The sequence below is a fragment of the Phyllobates terribilis genome, unplaced genomic scaffold, assembly GCF_046119375.1.
Source record: "Phyllobates terribilis strain yellow unplaced genomic scaffold, ASM4611937v1 Scaffold_12__6_contigs__length_324123572, whole genome shotgun sequence".
In the NCBI taxonomy this organism is placed as follows: Eukaryota; Metazoa; Chordata; class Amphibia; order Anura; family Dendrobatidae; genus Phyllobates; species Phyllobates terribilis.
This window is the reverse complement of record NW_027362772.1, coordinates 90,034,623-90,057,491: the sequence shown is the minus strand read 5'-3', so window position 1 is coordinate 90,057,491 and position 22,869 is coordinate 90,034,623. Positions and strand designations below refer to the sequence as shown.

Below are 22,869 nucleotides of genomic sequence, written 5' to 3'. Positions count from 1 at the left end.
ACTCTGGAGGAGAGGGGTTCTGTGCAGTGACAGATAGCACTTCTCTTATCTACGTCTCATGGAGGACTCGGGGTTTGAGGATTCCAGGACGTTACCCCCTGACTGCATTGTGTCGCTGTACAGATGGTGGAGGAGGATAATGCGATGGGCTTGTTATGAGGGGGCAGTCATGGACCCTCAGCAACAGTGATGGGAAATCTTCCTCTTCAGCACAAGACATTGTGGACAATTGTAGCTTCAGCTTTGTGGGAAAAGTTTAGGGAAGACCCTCATCTGTTCCCCATGAGTGTGCCCGATGCAACAGAATCCATACAGACATGGGGGGGGGGGGGATTAGCAGCCGCACAGCCCCCAGCCCCATCCAACACCGTGGAGATTGTGAGTCCGGCCTCCCCCCAACATCAGGGTCAGATCCCACAAATGCTCTTCTCGATGATGGGGCAAAACTTATCTGTTATATCTGCAGAGGGGCCAACCCCCTATTAAGGTCTATGGATGAGGACAGAGAAGCCCCCGGTGGTGGATGTGGGGGCATACACACCCATATACATTAAATATGGAGAAAAGTATGTGCCCAAGCTCCAGGGGCTTCTCTGTCCTCCATCTACATCCTTCAGTAATGGCTGATAACAGGGAGTAATAGATTGTACAAAAAGAAAATGACCAGCTCACCATTCAGTCCGTTCCATCAGTATGGAGGCAGTTTCGATGCGGTTGAGGCATGAGAAAAAAAAAAAAAAAAAGATCCAGCTTCCAATCCAAGGGCATATAAAATGTAGTTTCTTTATTTTCCAAGGTTAAAATAAACAAAAAGGCCAAAAAAACATGTACAGAAGGGGGAACATGGGGATATGATGTATATCCCTCTTTACATGTGAAGCCCCATGGAAATTGGCGCTATACTAATAAATCAAAAATAACCAGACGCGCTGCAAATGCTAAATGAGTTCTTAGACTCGCCTCCCCCCAGTAATGGCTGATAACAGGGAGTAAAAGACTGTAGTCACCTGTTATACAGTTACTTCCTCCCAGAAATGGCTGATAACAGAGAGTAATAGATTGTATTAATCTGTCCTACAGTTGCCTCCCCCAGAAATGGCTGATCACGGGGAGTAATAGATTGCAGACTCCTGACCCGTTCGGAAGGATCCCTCAAATCCGTATCTTCTCTGGACTCATTGTAGCATCGCTGTTCACAGTCGCCCTGGTAGGACTCTCCGCTCCGAGCGGGGTACTCTCTCCTCGTTTCTTCCTGGTAGGTCCCAGGAGTCCGGGCACTATCAAAATAAGTGCGCTCCGTGGTAGTAAATTCATGGAATGATCCTCTTCGGGTCTCATCACTCCTGGAAAAAAAGAAGAGACAGCATGATAGGGTCATTTACATCTGACAGTGATTGGGAAGTTAGGTCTTTTCCAAAAGCAGAGAAAACTCACCTTCTCTGCGGTATTTCATAGATGTCCCGAATCACTTGACCTGAAGACGCCATGGACCTATTAAAAGCCACCTGCATTTCTTCACTGGCAAAATCCACCTAAAAGGAAAAAAATAAATCTATCATCAATTTCACAAAAAGATGGCACTAGCAGCACAGAACCCTAATGGTTCACTCCATGTACTGCTCGTTAAAAGTTGCAGACGAAAATTAATTTATATACTGATGCATCTAAAATTCAAGAAAATTAGCTGCAAAGTAAACTTACATGTCCCAGAGGACTGGTGTAGGGGCCTCTGATGAAGCAAGGGTGAAACCTACGTCGGGGCAGGAGGGCCACACACCCTACACCAGTTTACTAGGACATGCAGGTTTACCTTGCAGCTAATTTTCTTAACCAGTTTTTTTTTTATTGATTTTTTATTAGTGATGAGCGAGTAGGTTTTGTTAACCATTTCGGCTCGGACCGAGCTCCGAGTATTTACAGCTGCTCGGTGATATGTTTGAATCGCTCCCGTGTGCATGATTTGCGACGGTTTGGCAACTTTAATACATGTGAGGAATGTCTGCTTCATAAACATTCCTCACATGTATTAAAGCTGTCAAACCGTCGCCTGTCTGGATCATCCTCCAATAAACCATGAATTAGACGTGGAGGAGAAGCTTCCACCCAATAGATTTCAGAAGCTCGTGATATTCCCAATTCCAGAGAGGCTCTTCTGGGGACTTTTTTGGGCTCTGAACAAATGTTTCAGCCACAAGTTGTCTATTATCTTCTGTACGGACTGTTTTGGGTCGAGCAGTTTTTGGAGCATTAAGGATTGAGCCAGTGGCATTCAATCTGTCACGAATGCAGTAAATGGTTTGTCTCTTTGGGGCTTGAGTACCAAATGTTTCAACCCAACTTGCTCTAACGGTTTCAGCATTTTGAGATTTCCAATACTCAATTTAAATACAGATCAAAGAAAATGGATTTTAACAATTTGCCATTATGTGTTATCTGAATTATCTGAAAAGAAAACAGATTTGGGGGGAGATCTGTGAAAAGTAGATCTGTGAAACTGGCTCAGTTGCCCTTAGCAACAAATCAGATTCCACCTTTCATTTTCCAAAGAGTCTGTGAGGAATGAAAAGTGGAATCTGATTGGTTGCTAAGGGCAACTGAGCCAGTTTCACTTTACACCATGTTTGATAAATCTCCCCCTTCATAACCTTATTACACTTTCTGTCCACCTACTTTTGGACCACCCTGTATATGGGACAGTCTATGGGATTCACTTAAAGACAGCTGTGAACTCTTTCCAGTATATCTGACCAGTGATTTTCCTCTATGGTCCCATTACACTCTCCCATTTCTCTTTTGATCGCATCGGCTGTTTGGTCAATATAATGTCTAAGAGAATGTTATAAAGTAATGAGATCAGTCCACGAGAACTGTGTAGATTAGCTATTCTCTGTATTATTGAGTTTCGGGGTACCTTCCTTCCAAAACAATGCCTTCCACCCGATATGCGTGCCTAAATTGTATTTGTAGAATTCAGAGGGAGGTCGCCCATATTCGTTTTGCAGCTGTGAGAATTCCTTAATCACATCACCTATCAGCACTTGATTAAGTCTGTTTAAACCCTTGGCGCCCCAGGAGACAAATCCCACCAGTTGGTATACATTTGGAAGCCATGGAGTGTTCCATAATTAAGTAAATTGTGAAACACCTTCTGTTCCTTGTTTTCACGGTCGCCCAAAGTTTGTGACATAAGAGCATAGTCCGTATTTTGCCTCCAAGTGTCCCAAACTTATGCGCCTCCAATACCTCATAGAGTTTATCTGATTGGAAATAATGCTGTAGTAACATACGCTGAGCTCCCCCTCCCCAGGGTCGTCCCATCCCCACATACGCCGAGCTCCCCCTCCCCAGGGTCGTCCCATCCCCACATACGCCGAGCTCCCCCTCCCCAGGGTCGTCCCATCCCCACATACGCCGAGCTCCCCCTCCCCAGGGTCGTCCCATCCCCGAATATGTTGAAGCTGAGATGCCACATAATATACCAATGGGTTAGGAACCACAAGCCCTCCCATTGTTTTGTTTCTAGTTTAATTCTCGGAGTCTCTTTGCCCCATATTAATTTTCTAAACTCCTGACTGACTTTAAAGAAAAAAACTCAGATATTGGGGGGTTGTGTAGGACATACAGCAGTTGTGGCATCCGGATCATGGTGACCAGGTTAGCTCGGCCCACCACCGACAACAGTAACTTAGACCAGACGCCTAGTTTAGCTCTAAATTTAATTAACACTGGGTCAAGATTCAGCTTCTCAATCATTTATTTTTGCCGATATATTGATGCCTAAATTCAACTCTGATACCTCCGCTGCCTCGTACCTCTACTCAGTCCAAAAGCCGGGGAGAGGTGTCCATTTACTCGTATTCTAGCCGCCGGCCTACCATACAGCAATTTAACCCAAACTAGGTCCTATACCAAACTTTTCTAACACCGCCAATAAATATTCCCACTCAACAGAATCAAACACCGTCCAGAGAACATACAGCCCTGTCCCCATCACCATCCACCGGCAATTGAAGATTAAGAAACAATCTCCGGATATTAACAGCTGTAGATCTAGCCGGCATGAAGCCTGACTGGTCGGTATGGAGAACTGTAGAAATTACTGTATTCAATCTAGACGCCAGAACCTTCGCAATAATTTTAACATCAGTTAAATATATGGGCCTGTATAGTCAGGGATTAAAGGATCTTTACCTGGCTTAGGTATGATTACTATCACCGCCTCTCACATTGAATGGGGTAGGGTCCCCCTCCCCCCCCCCTCACCGCTTCCTCGAGGGTAACCAGTAAGTGGGGAAGTAGAATATTTCCAAATTTCTTATATATTTCTTTGGGTAGCCAATTTTCTTGAATTTTAGATGCATCAGCACATGGATTTAGTTCAATTAAGGCATTTCAGACAATAGGCACTCATTGTTGTTCTTGTGGGGGTGTTTATGATTTGGGTGAGTCTAAAGTGAACGGTTTCTAGACTACTCATGCTCATTATGTTGGTAGCTACCAGGGCTGTGAAGTCCGAGTCCATTTTGGTGGAGTCTGTATAAAATGGACCGACTCCTAAAATATATAGTAAATTGGGTGCAGTAATTCAACGCAGTTTGCGGGGAATATTTTTTCATAAGAATTTGGGAAAGTTATGAAATTTCCTATAAATGTCTGTCCTATTCCTGATCTAAGGGTCTGGACTTTTAGCGGAGATGAATCTGTGCTGCAGTTTATGTACATAAGTAATGAAGCTCCTCCTCTACAGATCAGGGGGAAAAAAAAAAAAACACACAGGGTGCACTCATCTCAGAACTGCTGGAGTGAACAGGAAAGCAGGATTAAGAACAAAAAAAAAAAAAAAGAACTTGTTCTTGCTATTTTAAATGATAATGAGTCAAACAAAAGTAAAATTAAACTGATGGAATGAGAATAATGAAGGTGAACAGCAGCTAGAACATTTCACATTCGGTATGTTTTATATTCAGTAAGTTTTTTTGTTCTAAAGTTGTATTCCAATAAATATATTTTATGTTATATCTAAATAGCTTGATTATTGTATCATAATAATGATTAAAAGCCTGATGTTACCATTTTACTACAGTAAACATGAGCCACGTATGAGGGAGTCGGAGTCGTGGAGTCAGTGTCAGGGAAATTGAGGAGTCGGAGGTTTGGCTTACGGACTCCACAGCCCAGGTAGCCATTATATTCTTTTATAGCCTACAAAAATGGCAGGAGTGCTAGACGCATGATCACAGATGGAGGTCTGCAGATTGCCCGGCTGCAGGAAACTCATGCGGCAGTAAGATTAGTTCTGTGTCATGCACAATTATTAGGTTGTGTTCTGTACTATCACTACTTGTGGGCACTTCATTAGGTATTCTTCAATTAAAGTGGATGCAACAAATCTTCATAATATAAAGAAAAACTACAGCTGCATGAAAAATGCCAACAAGATGCTCAGAGACAAAAGGCCGGCGCTCCGCTACTAAATGCTTCACGTCAGCCTACAGGCTCTGGGAAAGCGGAGCTTATTCTGCAGCTTTCCAGCAATCCACTGCCATGGGGTTTAACAATATTAAAAACTTGCTAGAAAATCCTACTAATTTCAGGATTTAAAATTTTGATGCGCTTATTAAGGTGGTCTCTGCACACCTTAACGACATTCCCACCAATCTTCCTCCCCTTGGTCTCTTTTACAGCTGCTTGGGCAAATTCAATCTCATTGTAGAGAATCAGGGCCATGCCTTTAAAGCGATCATACACCACCTGTCAGGGAAAAAAAACAAAAACAAGGAAACGTAAGAGCCGCGTCCACTGGGGACTTGGTAAAAGATCAGCGTTCATCTTGTCTCGTTTCAAATGCGGATTCTGATTTAATGGCCATCTCGTATCCCAAGCAGTAAAATGGAAGCCGTTATTGACTTGATGATAAGAGGTCTAAATTTTGCTAAAGTTTTGTCTCCGGGTGTAAAGGTTGAGCCGTGGGGCTCTTTAAGATATGCAATGTATTCCATATACATCCTTCGTGGTTATTGTTACTGGTAAGACAGCTGTGGGCTGTGCGAGTTTTCCTCCATAGGCGTTCGGCACTCCTAAAGCATCGCTGGAGAAATCGGGTTTGCGGTGTGAGCCAGGGCTGTTTTACTCTGTGTTTAGAGGTTCTGAGGGTGAGGGGCGCTACTTGGTCCAGGGGGGCTTCTAAGAGTGTTATTGTACTGGTTTATAGCCAGATCAGGACAGAAAAAAGAGGAGATTGGGGACAGTGATGAGTGAAGGGAGTCTATAAGTGTATGAGGGTTAATGGCTTGTAGATTTCTGAATGTGTAATAGGTAGGAGTGTGCTGGGGCGGGCGAGGATTTGTGAGTGTGAAGGAGAGAATGTTATGATCAGAGAGGGGAAGAGGGGAGTTATTTAGGTGGGGAGTTGAACTAAGCCGGACAAAGACCAGATCAAGGGTGTTTCCATCTTTGTGTGTCTCAGAGGTTGAAAGCTGTGCGAGGCCGAGAGAAGTGGTTAAAGATAGAAGCGGGGATGCGGATGAGGAGATGGGGCTGTTTATGGGGATGTTGAAGTCTCCCAGGATAAGGGTTGGTAAATCTGAGGACATGAAGTGCGGCAGCCAGGCAGAAAAATGGTCAAGGAACTGGGTGGGTGAGCCTGGGGGACGGTATACGACCGCTACTCTGAGGGAGAGGGGATGGAAGAGCCTGATAATGTGGACCTCAAAAGAAGGGAATGAGAGTGATGGAACTGGGGGGATGACCTGGAAGGTGCAATGTGGGGACAGGAGTATGCCGACCCCACCACCAAGTCTGTTTGCAGGTCTCGGGGAATGGGAAAAATGCAAGCAGCCATGAGAAATAGCGGCAGGGGAGACCGTGTCAGAATCCTGGATCCAGGTTTCAGTGAGGGCCAGCAGATTGAGAGCGTTGGTCAGAAAGTAATTGTGCAGGAAAGGAAGCTTGTTGCATATAGCCCATGAATTCCTCAGTGCGCAATTGAAGGAGGGAGATGATGGAGTACAGCTGATGTTATTAAGGTTAGCAGGGTTTCGATGTGAGGTGGGGGAGAGGTTGAGGTTGGTGGAGGGTGGTCCGGGGTTAGGAGAGATATCCCCTGAAATGAGTAGTAGCAGTAAAAAGAGAAAGAGCAGATAGTTTTTGGATTTGTGACATGGTTTCTTGTGCAATATCTTTGGATGAGACAGAGTGAGATTTTTCAGGAACTTCAAAAGAGCATGAGAGGTGTACATGGGAGAGGGTAGGAGAGAGGGGCAGATATGGATGAGTGGTGATGGAGGGGGGATAGGGCGGTGAGTGTGGATGAAAAAAGCACACAGGAATATGGACGCAGGAATAAAGTACATAGTTAGCAGAGAGTACAAAGTGTGGGTTACCTGACTCCTGCCCTGAATGACTGCCATTGAAATGACTGTCAGACACTTTGTCGAATAGGACACTTTGCTGAAGAGGACATGTGCATGCACCCCACACTACGTGCACCCCTTACGATGCATCTAGATTTATAGGAAGGACTATAGCATCAGGTGAGAGGGATTGTGGGAGCTGCTTGTGACTAAATTGCCAGTTGCTCAGCTCACCAGGGGAGTGGAGAGATGATCAAAGACCCAGGCCTAACACTACTATGCCTGACACAGTAGAACACCTTTCAACATGAGATAAAGTCTACAATGATGGAAGGACAGACAGTGAATACTGAATACAATGCATCAAATAACAGAGCACAGATACAGCAAGCAGACACATTATACCATAGAAATGGTTTCAAGATGAGAGTTCAGCAGATGACATAGATCCAGCAAGCAGACACATTATACCATAGAAATGGTTTCAAGATGAGAGTTCAGCAGATGACATAGATCCAGCAAGCAGACACATTATACCATAGAAATGGTTTCAAGATGAGAGTTCAGCAGATGACAGATACAGCAAGCAGAGATATTATACCATAGAAATAGTTGTGGACTATTACATGACTATTACAAATACGGTCAGACCAGCACACGGAAACTCACAATTTAGTTTTTTTTTTCTCCGATTAAAAGGCCGTGATGTCTGACAATATGTGTAATTGTAATTAAAAAGGATAAAAGGACAGGAAAGAATATAAGAAGATGCAGGATTAACACAGACATCATCATCAAATGTGTGTTGGGTAACATACCTTAAGTACGGGCCCGTAGCGGCTAAAATGGCGAGTTAAATACCGCGCTGTGACACTGGAGGACAGGGCAGCTATCCATACGCATTTGGTGGGTATACTTTTCCCAAAGCCGAGCTGTGAATGAGAGATATGGAAACATTTAAGACTTACAATGAAGCGTGTAGGTAAGCAGGTGACCAGATGCAACACACAGACAGGATCAAGGCGGAAGTAACCAATGAAACTGTTTCCCTAGTGTGGCGGGAAATCACGGTAGCTGTAACAATGCAAAGCAGGGTAATCACAGATGACATACAATGAATCCTCAGATTCACCAACTATTGCAGCAGTCTCATGTTAAATATTCTAATAACTGTCTAACAGGGATTGTACTTCAGGTATCATGAGAGTCACAGTACTAATTCTTCCTCTAGCACAGGCCCTAGAAGGGGTCTCCGGTTCTTCCCGCTTATGCCACAAGTCCTCCTGACAAAGGCTAACAAGGCTTGTTGGGCCTCCTTCACTTCAACCGCCCCCAACCCTGTCTGTTGTCCTAGCCCAGGGCAATTCCTGTGCCGTACGTCTGTGCTGGAAGCAGCGGCCCGGCTCACTCGCGCTTTCTATTCTCCGTCACCCCGTCCACTCACGGGTCTTCGGTGCTTGACAGATGACAGATGTCCCTCGGATCCAGAGGTATGAGGACTGGACCTCGACTCTTGACTGGCGTAGTGTGGGTTCGAGGTCTTGATCAGCAACAGTCTAGAAGTCGGACCTTGACCGGCATAGTCAAGGTTCGGAGTCTTGCCTGTGGCGCTTGGGTCCTGCTTCCAAGTACACCACAACCCACTGACTCGCGCTTCCTGCTGCGGCCAGTCACCTTGGCCTCAGCCTCTTCTCCAGCATACGTCTAAACCACCCCTTCTGTTGGAGCCAAAGACCTCCCCGTTTTGGCGCGCTGGTTTCTTATACCGGTGAACTGCGTCATCCAGGTCACCTAACTTGGTGCTCCATCCAAACTAGTCCCTCCTCAAACACCTCCTCTTCTGGTTGGTTCCATTTGGACGGTAGATAGACTTCCTGCACCAATGACGCACAGTGCTGGGAATTTTCATGCTTAACGTCACATCCTCTACTCTTACGTTTACATATCTATATGGAGGAGCGCTGTCATCACAATGGGCCTTTTCTATTCTCTTATGCTACGATTATAGGTACTTCGATCATATACTGAACAGGAGGCGTCATCCTGACTGGTTCGTACATGGACCATATTGTGGCGCGGCCAAACTATTGGGGCTGGTTTTATTTCACTCTGGGGTGGTGCGCCAATTCACTCTAAACTGTATACCTTCAACCGGTTGTTTCCCAGATATTCTCCGTCCATCTTCTTAATGGCTTTACAGACATTTGTAATATCGCAGTACTCCAGGAAGGCATACTGAGGGACACCGTTCACCATCTTAACGTCGATATGCTAGACAGCAGAGGAGATGAATAAAAGTAAGATCAATAGGGCAGAAGTGGCGCGAAAGAACAACCTGCGATGTGTAGCACACGAGCCGGATTACTAACACAAGGGCCCACGAAGAGAAGGCTCCCAATACTAATCTGGAACGTCAGAAGCCCTCATCTACAACCGATCATGGGACTTCCTTAGATCATATGTAGTGCGGAATACAATAGGAACAAATTAAATAATCACGTAGTAATTGACGAGGCAAACCCCTTTCATCCACAACCAAAACAGCGCAATGACGCTACAAAATGTAAGAAAATTAAGGAGCTGTCAGAAGCCGCCAATGACGACCTACCACAATCTCCCCAAATCTTTTGAACTCGTCGCGCAGATCCAGGTGGGTGGTGGTTTTCTCCAAGTTAGTGATGAAGAGAGTCCTGGTGGCCTTGGGGTGAAACTCATCTATTCGCTCGTCCAGAGGCCGGAACTCATTCTCACTTTCTGTTTCTGGAGAAAACGCAGGACAGGTTTGTGATTTCTCGGTCACTGAACACAGCATATATTCCACACAGGTCTGCACCCACGTTCATTCATAGACCTGGTGAGGGGGCATTCATGGATATGATAACGTACCTGGTCCTACCCATGCGGTTACTTCTATCTGCATGCCAAAGAAGAGTTTGCCTTTCGATGCGTTAAGTGCTTTTTCCTGATCTTCCTGCTGCCTGAAAAAGACCAGACCGTATCGTTCCTCGGATACGCCGTGTATCTGCACTGAAGTGACTGTCCCATACTTCTTAAACTCGTGATAAAATCCATCTTTAAGGCTTGAATCTAGAGACAAAAGATAAATCTTCATGGAGCTTCATAACTTAGGTAAACTGTTTGAGATTTATCTGGACATAATGGACCTTTCCACATACCTGTCGAGCGCACAGGGAGATTCTCAACTTTGATCCCAAAACTTTTGCGAGGTTCATCTTTATCCATAGAAGAGATTGTCTGGGAAGGAGGCGCCGGGACGGCTGCAGACTCGCCACTGGAGGTGCTCCTAGAATCGCTGCTGAGATAAGACAACCGCTGTCAGTCCTACCGCCGGCCATCATATATACATCTACATATAAAACGTATAAAAATGCATCTTTATTAATTGATGAAAAAATAAAAAAAAAAAATTACAAAACCAATTATAAAATAGCATGACAGTATAATAGACCGGTGTCAAAATTGGCATTCTGCATAGTATTCCCCTTGAGAGAACGGTCACATACCTCGCGTCAAGGACTGCCACTACCACCAGTGTCAACTGCTACCAGCCCCCCCTTGTGGTAAGGAAGCAACCCTACTTTTCTTGCCTCCTTTGTCTTGGTCTGCTTCAATCCTATATGGTGCACTTTTACTCTGATCATAGGCATTGGTTTATTATTACCTTTGATCTGCAGGACCTTACCCATTTGCACGGCACTTTGCCCTCCTTTATATAGATGAATTTGGGGGTTGCAATATGCTAATTTTGACACCATCTATTACATTGTCATGCTATTTTATAGTTGGTTTTGTAAATTTTGTATTTTTTTCATCAGTTAATAAAAAGATGTATTTTTATACTCCCCTAACTCCATTTTCTTCTAGTTTATAAATGATTTACATGAGTTGGTGCTACTCTGATTTTCGACACCACACGGTGCCCTTCTCACCAAATCTTGAGCAGGCTATTGGCCTATTGTGTAGATAGGCTAGTCCAAAGAAATACATTTTTTAGACCACTCTTAAAACTGGAGTATTGGGAATTCATCGAATTGTCCTGGGTAGTGCATTCCAAAGACTTGGTACAGCACAAAAGAAGTCTTGGAGACGGGAATGGGAGGTCTGGATTATTGAGGATGTTAATCTTAGGTCATTAGCAGAACGGAGGGCACGGGTAGGGTGGTAGACAGACGAGGGAGGAGATGTAGGGATGTGCTGAAGCATGGAGCGCTTTGTGGGTGAGCGATGAGTTTATATTGACCTCTGTATCACATGGGTAACCAGTGCAACGACTGGCACAAGGTGGAGGCATTGGTGTAACGGCTGGAAAGGAACATGATCCCGGCAGCTGCATTCAGGATGGATTGGAGAAAGGAGAGTTTGGTAAGGGGGAGACATTACTAGAGAGTTACAATAGTCCAGACGAGAATGAATAAGAGCTACAGAAAGTTTTTGCTGAGTCAAAGGTAAGAAAAGATCAAATTCTAGAGATGTTTTTGAGATGCAGGTGACAAGAGCGAGCGATCGGATGTAGTGAGTGAAGGAAAGATATGAATTAAGTACGACACCAAGACAGCAGTATCAGTGTATCAGTGTGTGGTGGTAAATGGAGTACTGGACCTTTTAAAGCTTTTTCTCTATCATAGGTCCCAGAAAAAAACAATTGGATAACCTCTATCAAGTGTCCAGTAGGAATCATTCTTTCCACGCACCAATCTAAGTACATTTGATTTATCCATCCACTTAAAAATAGGAATTATTCCGACTGTTAATTACGTTTCCAGGAGTCCATCATGACAGCACGACAGGAGGTAGTTCCTCTGACCTTCTAGGGACAGGAAACACATGAGAGGTTAAGAGCCCTCTCCCCCACCTCACTCTGTGTTTGTACCGATCACCACACCAGGATGGATGCAACGCTATTTTATTAAATTCACCAATGTTACATTCACATTAGCATAAAGAATAGGGGAGGGAATATAACGGTGCTGTCATGATTGACTCCTGGAAACGTAATTAATGGTAGGAATAATTCCTATTTTACCAGTTCGTCCATCATGACAGCACGACAGGAGAAATACCAAATTAAACGGCTATTAGGATGAGCCTACTGCTTGCAGAACCTTACGACCATAAGCTAGCTTTTGGCTGGATACAACATCTAATTTATAGTGTTTGCTAAAGGTAGACATATTAGACCAAGTTGCTGCCTGGCAGATTTGTTCTACCGATGCTCCTGCCTTTTAGGCTGTGTGCCCAAGATCTGGACGTAGCAGTGCTTTGGACGCTGCATATTTTTGCTGTGTCCAAAACGCTGTGTTCTATTGAACACAGGAAAATCTGCATGTGTTCACTGAACCGTGCGGATTCATCTCATTTAATTCATTCTAGTGGTCAAATTTTTGTTGCGGAGACTAGCGACTCCGCAAGAGAATTTGACATGGTGATGTCCTGAAAGACGCGCCGCATGTCCGTGTCCACAGGCGATAAGCAGCCTCAGATGCATGCATAGTGGACATGGGATTTCTAGAAATCCGATCCACTATGCTGTACAACATCTGGAAGCTGCGGGCTTGACCCTGCATAAACACGTAGCTTTAAAACCCCTTTACAACCTGTGACTTATTAGTACGCACAGGTTGTAATTCCCCGGTTCAGTGAGGGCTCCGGCGGTGAGCCCGCACTGAACCGAGCACATGTCAGCTGATTATTACAGCTGACATGTGCCCGCAACAGCCGCGGGTGGAATCGCGATCCACCCGCGGCTGTTAACATGTTAAATGCCGCTGTCAATCTCTGAATCTCTCTAAAAAAACAACTGTGGTATTGCACTTTTTTTGCAATTTCACTGCACTTGGAATTTTTTCCCCGTTTTCCAGTACACGATATGGTAAAACTAGTAATGGCATTGAAAAGTAGAACTCGTCCCGCAGAAAATAAGCCCTCACACGGCCATATTGACCAAAAAATAAAAACGCTATGGCTCTGGGAACAAGGGGAGCAAAAAACGAAAAAGCAAGAAACGCAAAATCCCAGGGTTGCGAAAGGGTTAAACCTGCAGCGGCACCTGATAGTGGGAACGTATCGAAACTCACCCGCGGCATGTCAATAGCGAAGACTCTAGTCTCCGCTGCAGATTTTAACCGACTAAAATGTCATTATATGCGGTGGTTCCGCATGTACTGACAAAAAAAGTGTGGCATAAAAACACAGCGAAAATACGCAGAGTCCAAAGCGCTTCTGGTTGCTGATCGGGGGTACATAGCGGCTAACAAAACAGCTGTGAGCTGTTGTTTCCTGGCTATTAATATGTTTGCCTAATGGCATCTCACTAGCCTAAGAATAGCAGCTCTCAGCTGCCCTAGAAATGACTTGAATGGAAATGCTAATGAGCTTGGGTTTAATAATAATAATAATTTTTATTTCTATGGCACCAACATATTCCACAGCACTTTACATTTTAGAGGGGACTTGTACAAACAAAGGACATTACAAAATAGCAATAATCACATAAATCTACAGATACCAGGAGGAGAGAGGACTCTGCTCGCAAGCTTACAATATATGGGGAATATGGGAGACACAGGAAAGGTGGATGGTAACAATTGCTGTATTGTACGGTCAACCATCAATGGAATAAAAAGGGTAATCACTTAATGTTAAATGAACCAGTACAGACACAGTAGTCTACTAAGTGATGGGGTGTGAACAGAAGATACAAGGGACCTGATTTGGATGAAGTTTTGTATGGGGGGGTAGGGGGATAGTTAGATAGGTGAGGTGATAGGCCAGTCTAAAGAAATGCGTTTTTAGGGCACGCTTAAAACTGTGGGTATTGGAGATTAAATCGAAAAGTCCTGGGTAGTGCATTACAAAAAATTGGCGCAGCACGTGAGAAGTTTTGAAGACGGGAGTGGGAGGTCTGGATTATTGAGGATGTTAATCTTAGGTCATTAGCAGAACAGAGGGTACGGGTAGGGTGGTAGATTGAGACGAGAGAGGCAATGTAAAGCGGTGCTGAAGCATGGAGCGCTTTGTGGGTGAGGGTGATGAGTTTATATTGAACTCTATAGCGGATGGGTAACCAGTGCAACGACTGGCACAGGGTGGAGGTATCGGTTGGCAAGGAATATGATCCTGGCTGCTGCATTTAGGATGGATTGGAGAGGGGAAAGTTTAGTAAGAGGGCGATTAGTAGAGAGTTGCAATAGTCCAGATGAAAATGAATCAGAGCGACAGTAAGGCTCTGTGCCCACGATGCGTTTAAGCATTTCTGCAGCGGCAAAAACGCTGCAGAAACACTTAAAAAACGCATGGTAGCAGGCCTGCCATGTTACCAAATGATAATCCGCATGTGCTGTTCACATGCTGCGGAAATTTCCGCTGCGGGTTATCATTGTGGAAAAAACGCAGCACTACCAATTATTTTGCAGAAGCGCTGCGTTTTTGCCGCCATTGACTTTCATTGGACCGCATGGAATCCGCATCACTGGATCTGTACATGCAGAATCCATGCGTTCCAATGTGCGGATGGTACCACGGTGTGGAGGACAGGAGACTCTCCTCCGGACCCGGGTACCTTAGAACCTGTGAAAAAAAGAATAAAATAAATGTTATATTTACCTTCTGACGGCCCCCAGTCTCCTTGTCTTCACTTGCCGGCAACTCGCGGTGGACTGAAGGACCTGCGCTGACGTCAGGTCCTTCAGTGCACCGCGAGCTGCCGGCAGCCAGGACGGAGCGAAGCAAGACTCCGGGGGCCATCAGAAGGCAAGTATAGATTTTTTTTTTTATTTTTTACCATTCTTTAAAGGTCACAGTATAAAAATCCTGAGCATTTCTGCATTGTGGGCACATAGCCTAACAGTTTTTGTAGAGTCAAAAGGCAAGAAAAGGTCTAATTCTAGAAATCTTTTTGAGGTGTAGATGACATGACTGGGCGAGTGGCTGGATCTGGGGAGAGAAGGAAAGATCTGAATCAAGTATGACCCCAAGGCAGCGGGCTTGTTGCTGGGGAGTAATGGTGGAGCCACAAACGGAGATGGCAGTATTGGGCATAGGTTGATTAGTGGAGGGAGGAAATACAAGAAGTTCAGTTTTTGACGGGTTCAGTTTCAGATAGAGGGAGGACATGATGTTAGAGACGGCGGAAAGATAATCACTGGTGTTTTGTAATCGTCTAACGTCACCCCTGAATTATGTATATAATTGGGTGTCATCAGCATAGAGATGGTACTGAAAACCGAATCTGCTAATTGTCCAGTAGGGATGGGGTATAAGGAGAAGAGGAGGGGGCCTAGGGCCGATCCTTGAGGTTTATTGGATTAGCTGACACCTAGCCCTTTAATTAGTGACGACAAGGTGTCAGACTCTTTCATTACTTTACTTTGGTTTAGTAAAGAGTTAAACACATACACAGTAAACACTTTACAACAGACATTCTTTAATCATTTAAATTAACCAATATACTCATCAACTGGTTGCAGCACGAGAGAAGTCTTGGAGACGGAGGTGCGAAGTTCGGATTATGGAGGATGTTAGTCTTAGGTCATTTGTAGAACGGAGGGCACGTGTAGGGCGATAGACAGATGAGAGAGGAGATCTAAGGCGGTACAGAACTGTGGAGAGCTTTGTGGGTGAGAGCGATGAGTTTATATTGGACCCTGTAGCGAATGGGTAACCAGTGTAATGACTGGCACAAGTTGGAGGCATCGGTGAAGCGGCTGGACAGAAATATGACCCTGGCTGCCGCATTCAGGACGGATTGGAGAGGAGAAATTTTGGTAAGAGGGAGACCAATCAGAAGAGCGTTGCAGTAGTCTAGACGAGAGTGAATAAGAGCAACAGTAAGAGTTTTAGCAGTTTCAAAGGTGAGAAAACATCGGATTCTGGAGATGTTTTTAACCCATTATCTACGAATGTCCTTTTTTTGGGACGCCTAATTTTTTTGCTTCTAGCAACTAAGCTTTTCTAATTAGGTCCAAAAAATGAAAATTGCTAATTTGGCAAGTAATGGGTTAAGATGCAGGTGACAAGAGCGGGTGAGTGATCGGATGTAGGGAGTAAAGGAAAGTTTAGTATCGAATATGACCCCAAGGCAGCGGGCGTGCTGCTGGGAGTTATGGTTGAACCCTCCAAGGTAATTTCGATGTTAGGTAGAGTTGGATTAGTAGAGGGGGAAAACACAAGAAGTTCAGTTTTAGAGAGGTTCAGTTTAAGAGAGGGAGGACATGGTGCTAGAGACAACGGACAGACAATCCTTGGTATTTTGTAGTAATGCAGGGGTGATGTCAGGGGAAGAGGTGTATAATTGGGTGTCGTCAGCATAGAGATGATACTGGAACCCAAATCTGCTGATTACACTGCCCCTATTGGACAAACATAGAGAGAAGAGGAGGGGGCCTAGGACTGAGCCCTGCGGGACCCCGATAGTAAGGGGATGAGGAGAGGAAGAGGAGCCGGCAAAAGATACAGTGAAGGAGCGGTCAGAGAGGTAGGAGGAGAACCAGGAAAGAACAGTGTCCTTGAGGCCGATAGTGCGGAGCATAGTGAGGAGGAGCTGGTGATCCACAGTGTCGAATGCTGCAGAGAGATCCAGGAGATCAGCAGAGAGATCCAGGAGATCAGCAGGGAGCAGCGACCATTAGATTTAGCTGTTAGTAGACTTTAGTAAGGCTGTGTGCCCACAATGCGTTTAAGCGTTTCCGCAGCGGCAATTCAGCTGCAGAAACGCTTAAAAAACGCTTGGTAGAAGGTCTGCCATGTTCCCCAATGATAATACACATGTGCTGTGTGCATGCTGCGGAAATTTCCGCTGCGGATTATCATTGCAGAAAAATACGCAGCACTACCAATTATTTTGCGGAAGCGCGGCGTTTTCGCTACCATTGACTTGCAGTGGAACGCATGTAATCCGCATCACTGGATCTGTACATGTGAATTCCATGCGTTTTAATGTGAGGATGGTACCCGGGTTTGGCGAAGAGGAAACTCTCCTCCAGACCCAGGTACCATAGTACCTGTAAAAAAAAAAAAAAAAAAAAAGAATAAAAATAAAATATATACTTACCTTCTGATGGCCCCCGGAGTCCTTGCCCCTGCTTGCCAGCAGATTAAAGGACCTGCGCTGACGTCATTTAGTGACGGGTCACGTGACCGCTGATGTTGGCAGGTCCTTAAATCTACCGCGAGCTGCCGGCAAGCAGAGGTAAGGACTCCAGGGTCCATCAGAAAGTAAATATATATTTATTTTTTTTATTTTTTACCATTCTTTTGGTCACACTATATAAATCCATGCAGTTTGCATGGATTTATATAGTGTGACCAAGTTGTCAAGCACTTTCCAAGGGATGCTAAAATCGCTTGTCAACCCTCATGCAGAAATGCATGTGAAGAACGCTTCCCTTCCGCTTGTCCCTGGCAGGAAAACGCATGTACAATCCGCATACATTTTTTCTGCCAGGGAGATGCAGAAACGCTCAAGAAAAATCCGGAGCATTTCTGCATCGTGGGCACATAGCCTAAGGGCAGTTTCAGTGGAGTGCAAGGAGCAGAAACCAGATTGTAGAGGGTGGAGGAGAGAGTTATCTGAGAGATAGCGGATTAGACGGGAGTGGACCAGGCGTTCCAGGAGTTTAGAGATGAAGGGAAGATTAGAGACCGGTCTGTAGTTAGCAGTGCAGTTCTGGTCCATGGATGGCTTTTTCAGTAAAGGGTTTATAATGGCATGTTTAAATGAGGAGGGAAAGATACCTGAAGAAAGAGAGAGGTTAAATATTTTAGTCAGGTGAGTGGTGACCACCGGTGAGAGAGACTGCAGGAGATGTGAGGGAATGGGGTCACTGTTGCAGGTTGTAGGTCGAGAAGAAGCGAGGAGCTGGGTAATTTCTTCTGTAACCGGCTCAAAGATGGCAAGTGAGCTTGAAGTGAGGCAGAGACAGGGATCCAGGCACTGAGGAGATTGGGCTTTGATGTCCTGATGGACATGGTTAATTTTTTTTTTTAGGAAATAAGTGGCCAGATCCTCCCCGCTGAGGTTGGTGGTGGTGGTGGTCTGTGCTTTAGGTTTCAGGAGGGAGTTTAAGGGTTCAAAAAGTCGTTTTGGATTGTTGGACATTGAAGTGATGAGGTTGGTGAAGTAGGATTGTTTGGCCAGATGAAGGGCAGAGTTATAGGTTTTGAGCATGAATTTATAGTGGATGAAGTCTTCTGCTAAAAGAGATTTTCTCCACTGACGCTCAGCACACCTTGAGCAGCGCTGAAGATAGCGTGTTTGCATCGTGTGCCAGGGCTGCCATTGTCTGTCGTGTCTTTCTGCGTGTAGAAGGAGCCGCTTCATCTAGGGCACTCTGCAGTGTATTATTATAGTGTGACAATGCTAAGTCTGGACAGGAGAAGGAGGAGATGGGAGCTAAAGATGTGTGGAGATTGTCCATAAGCTGCTGGGTATTAATGGTATGTGTATTCCTATAAGTGTGGTAAGTGGGGGTGTCCCGGGCGAGGAGACAGTTTTTGACAGAGAAGGAAAGAAAGTTGTGGTCCGAGAGCAGGAGAGGGGAGTTGGTAAAATCATGCAGCGAGCAGACATGGGAGAAAACCAGGTCCAGAGTATTCCCGTCTTCATGCGTAGAATTAGTAAACTGTGAGAGACTGAATGAGGAGGTTAGAGAAAGTAGATGAGAGGCAGATTGGGAGAGGGGATCATCGATGGGGATGTTAAAGTCTCCCATGATGAGGGTGGGGATGTCACAGGATAGAAAGTGAGGAAGCCAGGGGGCAAAGTGATCCAGGAACTGGTGAGAGGAGCCTGGAGGGCGATACACAACCGCCACTAGCAGGGAAAAGGGTTTGAAGAGTCTGACAGTGTGGACTTCAAGGAAGGAAACATAAGTGAGGGAACTGGGGGGGGGGGTGTGACCTCGAAAGCACATTGTGGTGAAAGGAGCAAACCAACACCTCCACCCCCTCTGTTTTCAGGTCTGGCGGTATGTGAAAATTTCAGCCCACCAAATGAGAAAGCAGCAGCTGCGGTGGCGTCTGAATGCTGGATCCAGGTTTCTGTAATAGCCATAAGGTTAAGGGAATTAGAGAGGAAAAAAATTGTGAATGTAAGTTAGTTTGTTACACAGACCGTGCGTTCCAGAGAACACAGTGGAAAGCAATAGGAGAGGGCATGCACTGAATGTTAATAAGATTAGCAGGGTTTCTATATGCAGCTGGAGGACAGTAGTGTATGCTAGTGGAGGGAAGCCCAGGGTTGGGGGAAATGTCACCAGTGACTAGGAGAAGGAGAAAAAAAGAACGAGCAGGTGGTGCAATGATTTGTATGAATGTTTTGAGTGCTGTATGGAGGTAGTGGATGGTTTGAAGTGGGTGAGAAATGTCAGTAGAGCCTCAGAGTTATACATGGGAGAGGGGAGAGAGGAGGGGTGGATATGGAGAGAGTGCACAGAATGTGTTAAAGGGCGGGCGAGATGTGAGAAAGCAGAAGTTAAAACAAGTAAGAAGCAGAATGCTATGCATAATGCAATACAACTGACCAAGAAGCAGCATGTTTGTATGAATATCTTATGCACCTTACCTGTCTCCTGCCCTGTCCAACTATCATTGTATAACTGCTTATTAAAAGCACTTTAAAGCTATTGCACAAGTGACCCAGCACGCGTGCTATCCTTAGCCAGAGCTGAACATATATGAATTGAAATGTCTGCTAACATGCAGCACCAGTTGGCCAAACTGAGTAATTAGCCAATTAGCACAAGGCCAGAGCAGGCAATGCTATGCAGGATAAACAAACCAATATATAACAGAAGGCCATAAAACAGTGAAATAGATAGCTTTGAACACTTTAAAACAGAACCAAAGAAAAAAACAAACAAACAAAAAAAAAAACAGCAGCAATGGATTAAATACCATGTAGAAATCTTGCTAGAATAGGACTTTGTTCACTTCCAGACAGCACACAAACCATGAAATCTTACGGAGGAATTGCTCTATTAGCAAGTGCTAAATGCTCCTCAGGTAAAATCTACAGAGGACAAAAGTTCAGGCAGTCACAGACATCACCCACATTCACTCTCATATACGAAAAAACAAAAGACTAAACGAGGATGACAATTATGGACAGAACTATAACCCATGACCTTTGATGATAAAGCTCTAGAATTATAAATCCGTCCATTAACACACACACACACACACACACACTGTCCACCATTAACCAGATGGAGATACGAGTGTCCCTTTACTCTCTGAAGAGGATATACAGTTTTATTTTTTTATTAATATAAGGAGGTGCAGCAAAAGCCCCAACAAAAAAGTATACAATGTGGTGGAAGTTTACAGTAGGAGTCTACACATGCAGCTGTAAAGCCTGTACAGGAGCCGTCTAACAGAGGTCGGTGTCATTACCATATATCTACATACACAGACAAGCCTCGAATGCAGAGTATATGAGGGCTCAGACACGGCCATATAATGAGTTATAGACAATTACTGATCGGGAATAACTCACATATTTGCCTATGAGGTTGGGAAATAAGCCCATAACCAGCAGCTGCGCCTCAGAAATGTCAGCTTCTGCATTCACCTCGGCTGATCTATTCCTGAAGATAACACCATTGTGTCCTCCACAACCTCAGAAAACACATGGGAGCAGGTTCAGCCTGGGATACATCTGGTGGCTGGTTCTCAGCGTCACACTGCATCTAGTTGGATCACACTCGGCACACATTTCTACATTTTATAAGGCTGGGTCTCATCAGCCATAGACAGACATCACATCTAGTCTGCAGCCTAGTACTGGCAGCGTGATCAGGAGGAGGCCGAGCATCGGTAGATAGCAGTCTGAGGACGGGTCACATCTACTCTGCAGCCTAGTACTGGCAGCGTGATCAGGAGGAGGCCGAGCATCGGTAGATCGCAGTCTGAGGACGGGCCGTGAGGCTGCTCATACATTAGGCTGTAGAGCTCGGGTCAGCAGACTCACGCTCAGTCCTATAGTCCAGGGCTGTGGAGTCTGGAAGCGAAACCTCCGACTCCTCAATTTCCCTCACTTCCGACTCCACAGCCCCGGTCACTACTGAGCGTGTACATAAAGTGCAGCACAGATGCATCTCAACTCTTAGATCAGGAAAAGAACAGACATTTATAGGACATTTCATAACTTTCTCAAACTCTTATGAAAAAATTTACAGCACTGAACTACTGTAGCAATTTATTATATATTTTAGGAGCCGGAGTCTGTCCATCCTGTACCGACTCCACCTGAACGGACTCAGACTCCATGACCCCCGACTCCACAGCCCTGCTGAAGTCACAGTCCGTACTAGGACCACGGTATACAGACATCTGCATTAGGCCTTAATTTGCAAACTAAAAGGTGGGCTGAAATAAAAATGTCTTGTAGATGTGATACAGCAAAGCTCCAAACCCCCTTGTACAAGTTGAGGACATAGAGCTGAACCAAAGTCCATCAGGTTTCCTGATGACAGATGGGGGAGGAGAAGGCTCAAACACTGTGGACTAACATGCCAAATCCTGCCATAGAAAGATCCCTATGGGAGGGGTCTTATTCCCATCAATGGAGAGGTGGATCGCAAACCGCTAAATCACATACAATAGCAATAATTCACCAAATGAAAACAGACGGCAAGAAAAAAACAGAATATCCACAGAATTCTTGTCATAAAACATTCTTCTAGGTTGCAAAGAAAACCAAATGTATCACAAGATGTTAAAAATATAAAACTTGGCTTCTCACAATCAATGGGTCTACAAGATGAACTCACAGCAAAATCTATGAATGGTACAAAGTGACCAACGACATCCAACCAAGGACGTCACAGAATGACTGCCGAAATCAAGCCCGGGCGCCTCATGGCTAAACACAGCACCCCCCACCTGCTTGTTTTCCATCCATCTCTCCCCTCCTCTTCGTTTCAACTTTATGTTTTTTGAACAATTTTCATAACAAGAATGACATTGTCGTTCAGTTTGCATACAGATGAAGTACAGAGTCAAGGTGGAGAGACAATGACATGGAAAATAAACATTAGTAAAGGAAGTAAATATATAACTCTAGAGTTCTCTCTTTGGTTCTGGAGTGAAATGTAAGATATAAATAAAGTTTCATATGACATGGTGAGCATTCCTCACAAGTATACAATATCTATCATTGTTACAAGTTAGTGAGAGTCATAGCAATGAACTTCTAAGCTTGAGAAGGTTATAAACGGAAGCGCTCTCTAAACAGGTCCCATAGTCCCAAATTTTTTCGAAACAGTCTCTAGTGTTGTGTAGGTTTGCAGTAATTTTTTCCATAATGTGGATGTCGCTTATTCTAGTGTAAAGATCAGATATCGTGGGGGTAGTGGGTTTCTGCCAGAATAACGGGATCAAACACTTAGCAGCTGTCAGCAAATGTAAAAGTAGATTACTTTTTTTTTTTTTTTCCTAGTCCTCTAGGGGAGAGGTTCAGCATGTATATATGTGGGTCTAGGGGAACAAAAACCCCAAG

General features: G+C 44.8%; 1 protein-coding gene across 7 annotated transcripts in view; it reads right to left on the bottom strand.

Annotated features, from left to right (window-relative positions):
- The window catches only part of LOC141172180 (msx2-interacting protein-like), a 46,909-nt gene that overhangs the window by 11,758 nt on the left and 12,282 nt on the right, over positions 1 to 22,869 (bottom strand). For 5 of the 7 annotated variants that reach the window (XM_073656106.1, XM_073656109.1, XM_073656107.1 and 2 more), the window contains 8 exons: positions 10,529 to 10,668; positions 10,239 to 10,439; positions 9,961 to 10,112; positions 9,498 to 9,623; positions 8,171 to 8,284; positions 5,638 to 5,751; positions 1,435 to 1,532; positions 673 to 1,343 (listed from right to left, as the gene is read on the bottom strand). In XM_073656106.1, coding sequence (XP_073512207.1) covers positions 1,019 to 1,343; positions 1,435 to 1,532; positions 5,638 to 5,751; positions 8,171 to 8,284; positions 9,498 to 9,623; positions 9,961 to 10,112; positions 10,239 to 10,439; positions 10,529 to 10,668 — 1,270 coding nt within the window. In that variant the 3' untranslated portion in view covers positions 673 to 1,018. The remainder of the gene's footprint in view (positions 1 to 672; positions 1,344 to 1,434; positions 1,533 to 5,637; positions 5,752 to 8,170; positions 8,285 to 9,497; positions 9,624 to 9,960; positions 10,113 to 10,238; positions 10,440 to 10,528; positions 10,669 to 22,869) is intronic. The other 2 variants (XM_073656110.1, XM_073656111.1) reach the window with 2 other exon arrangements.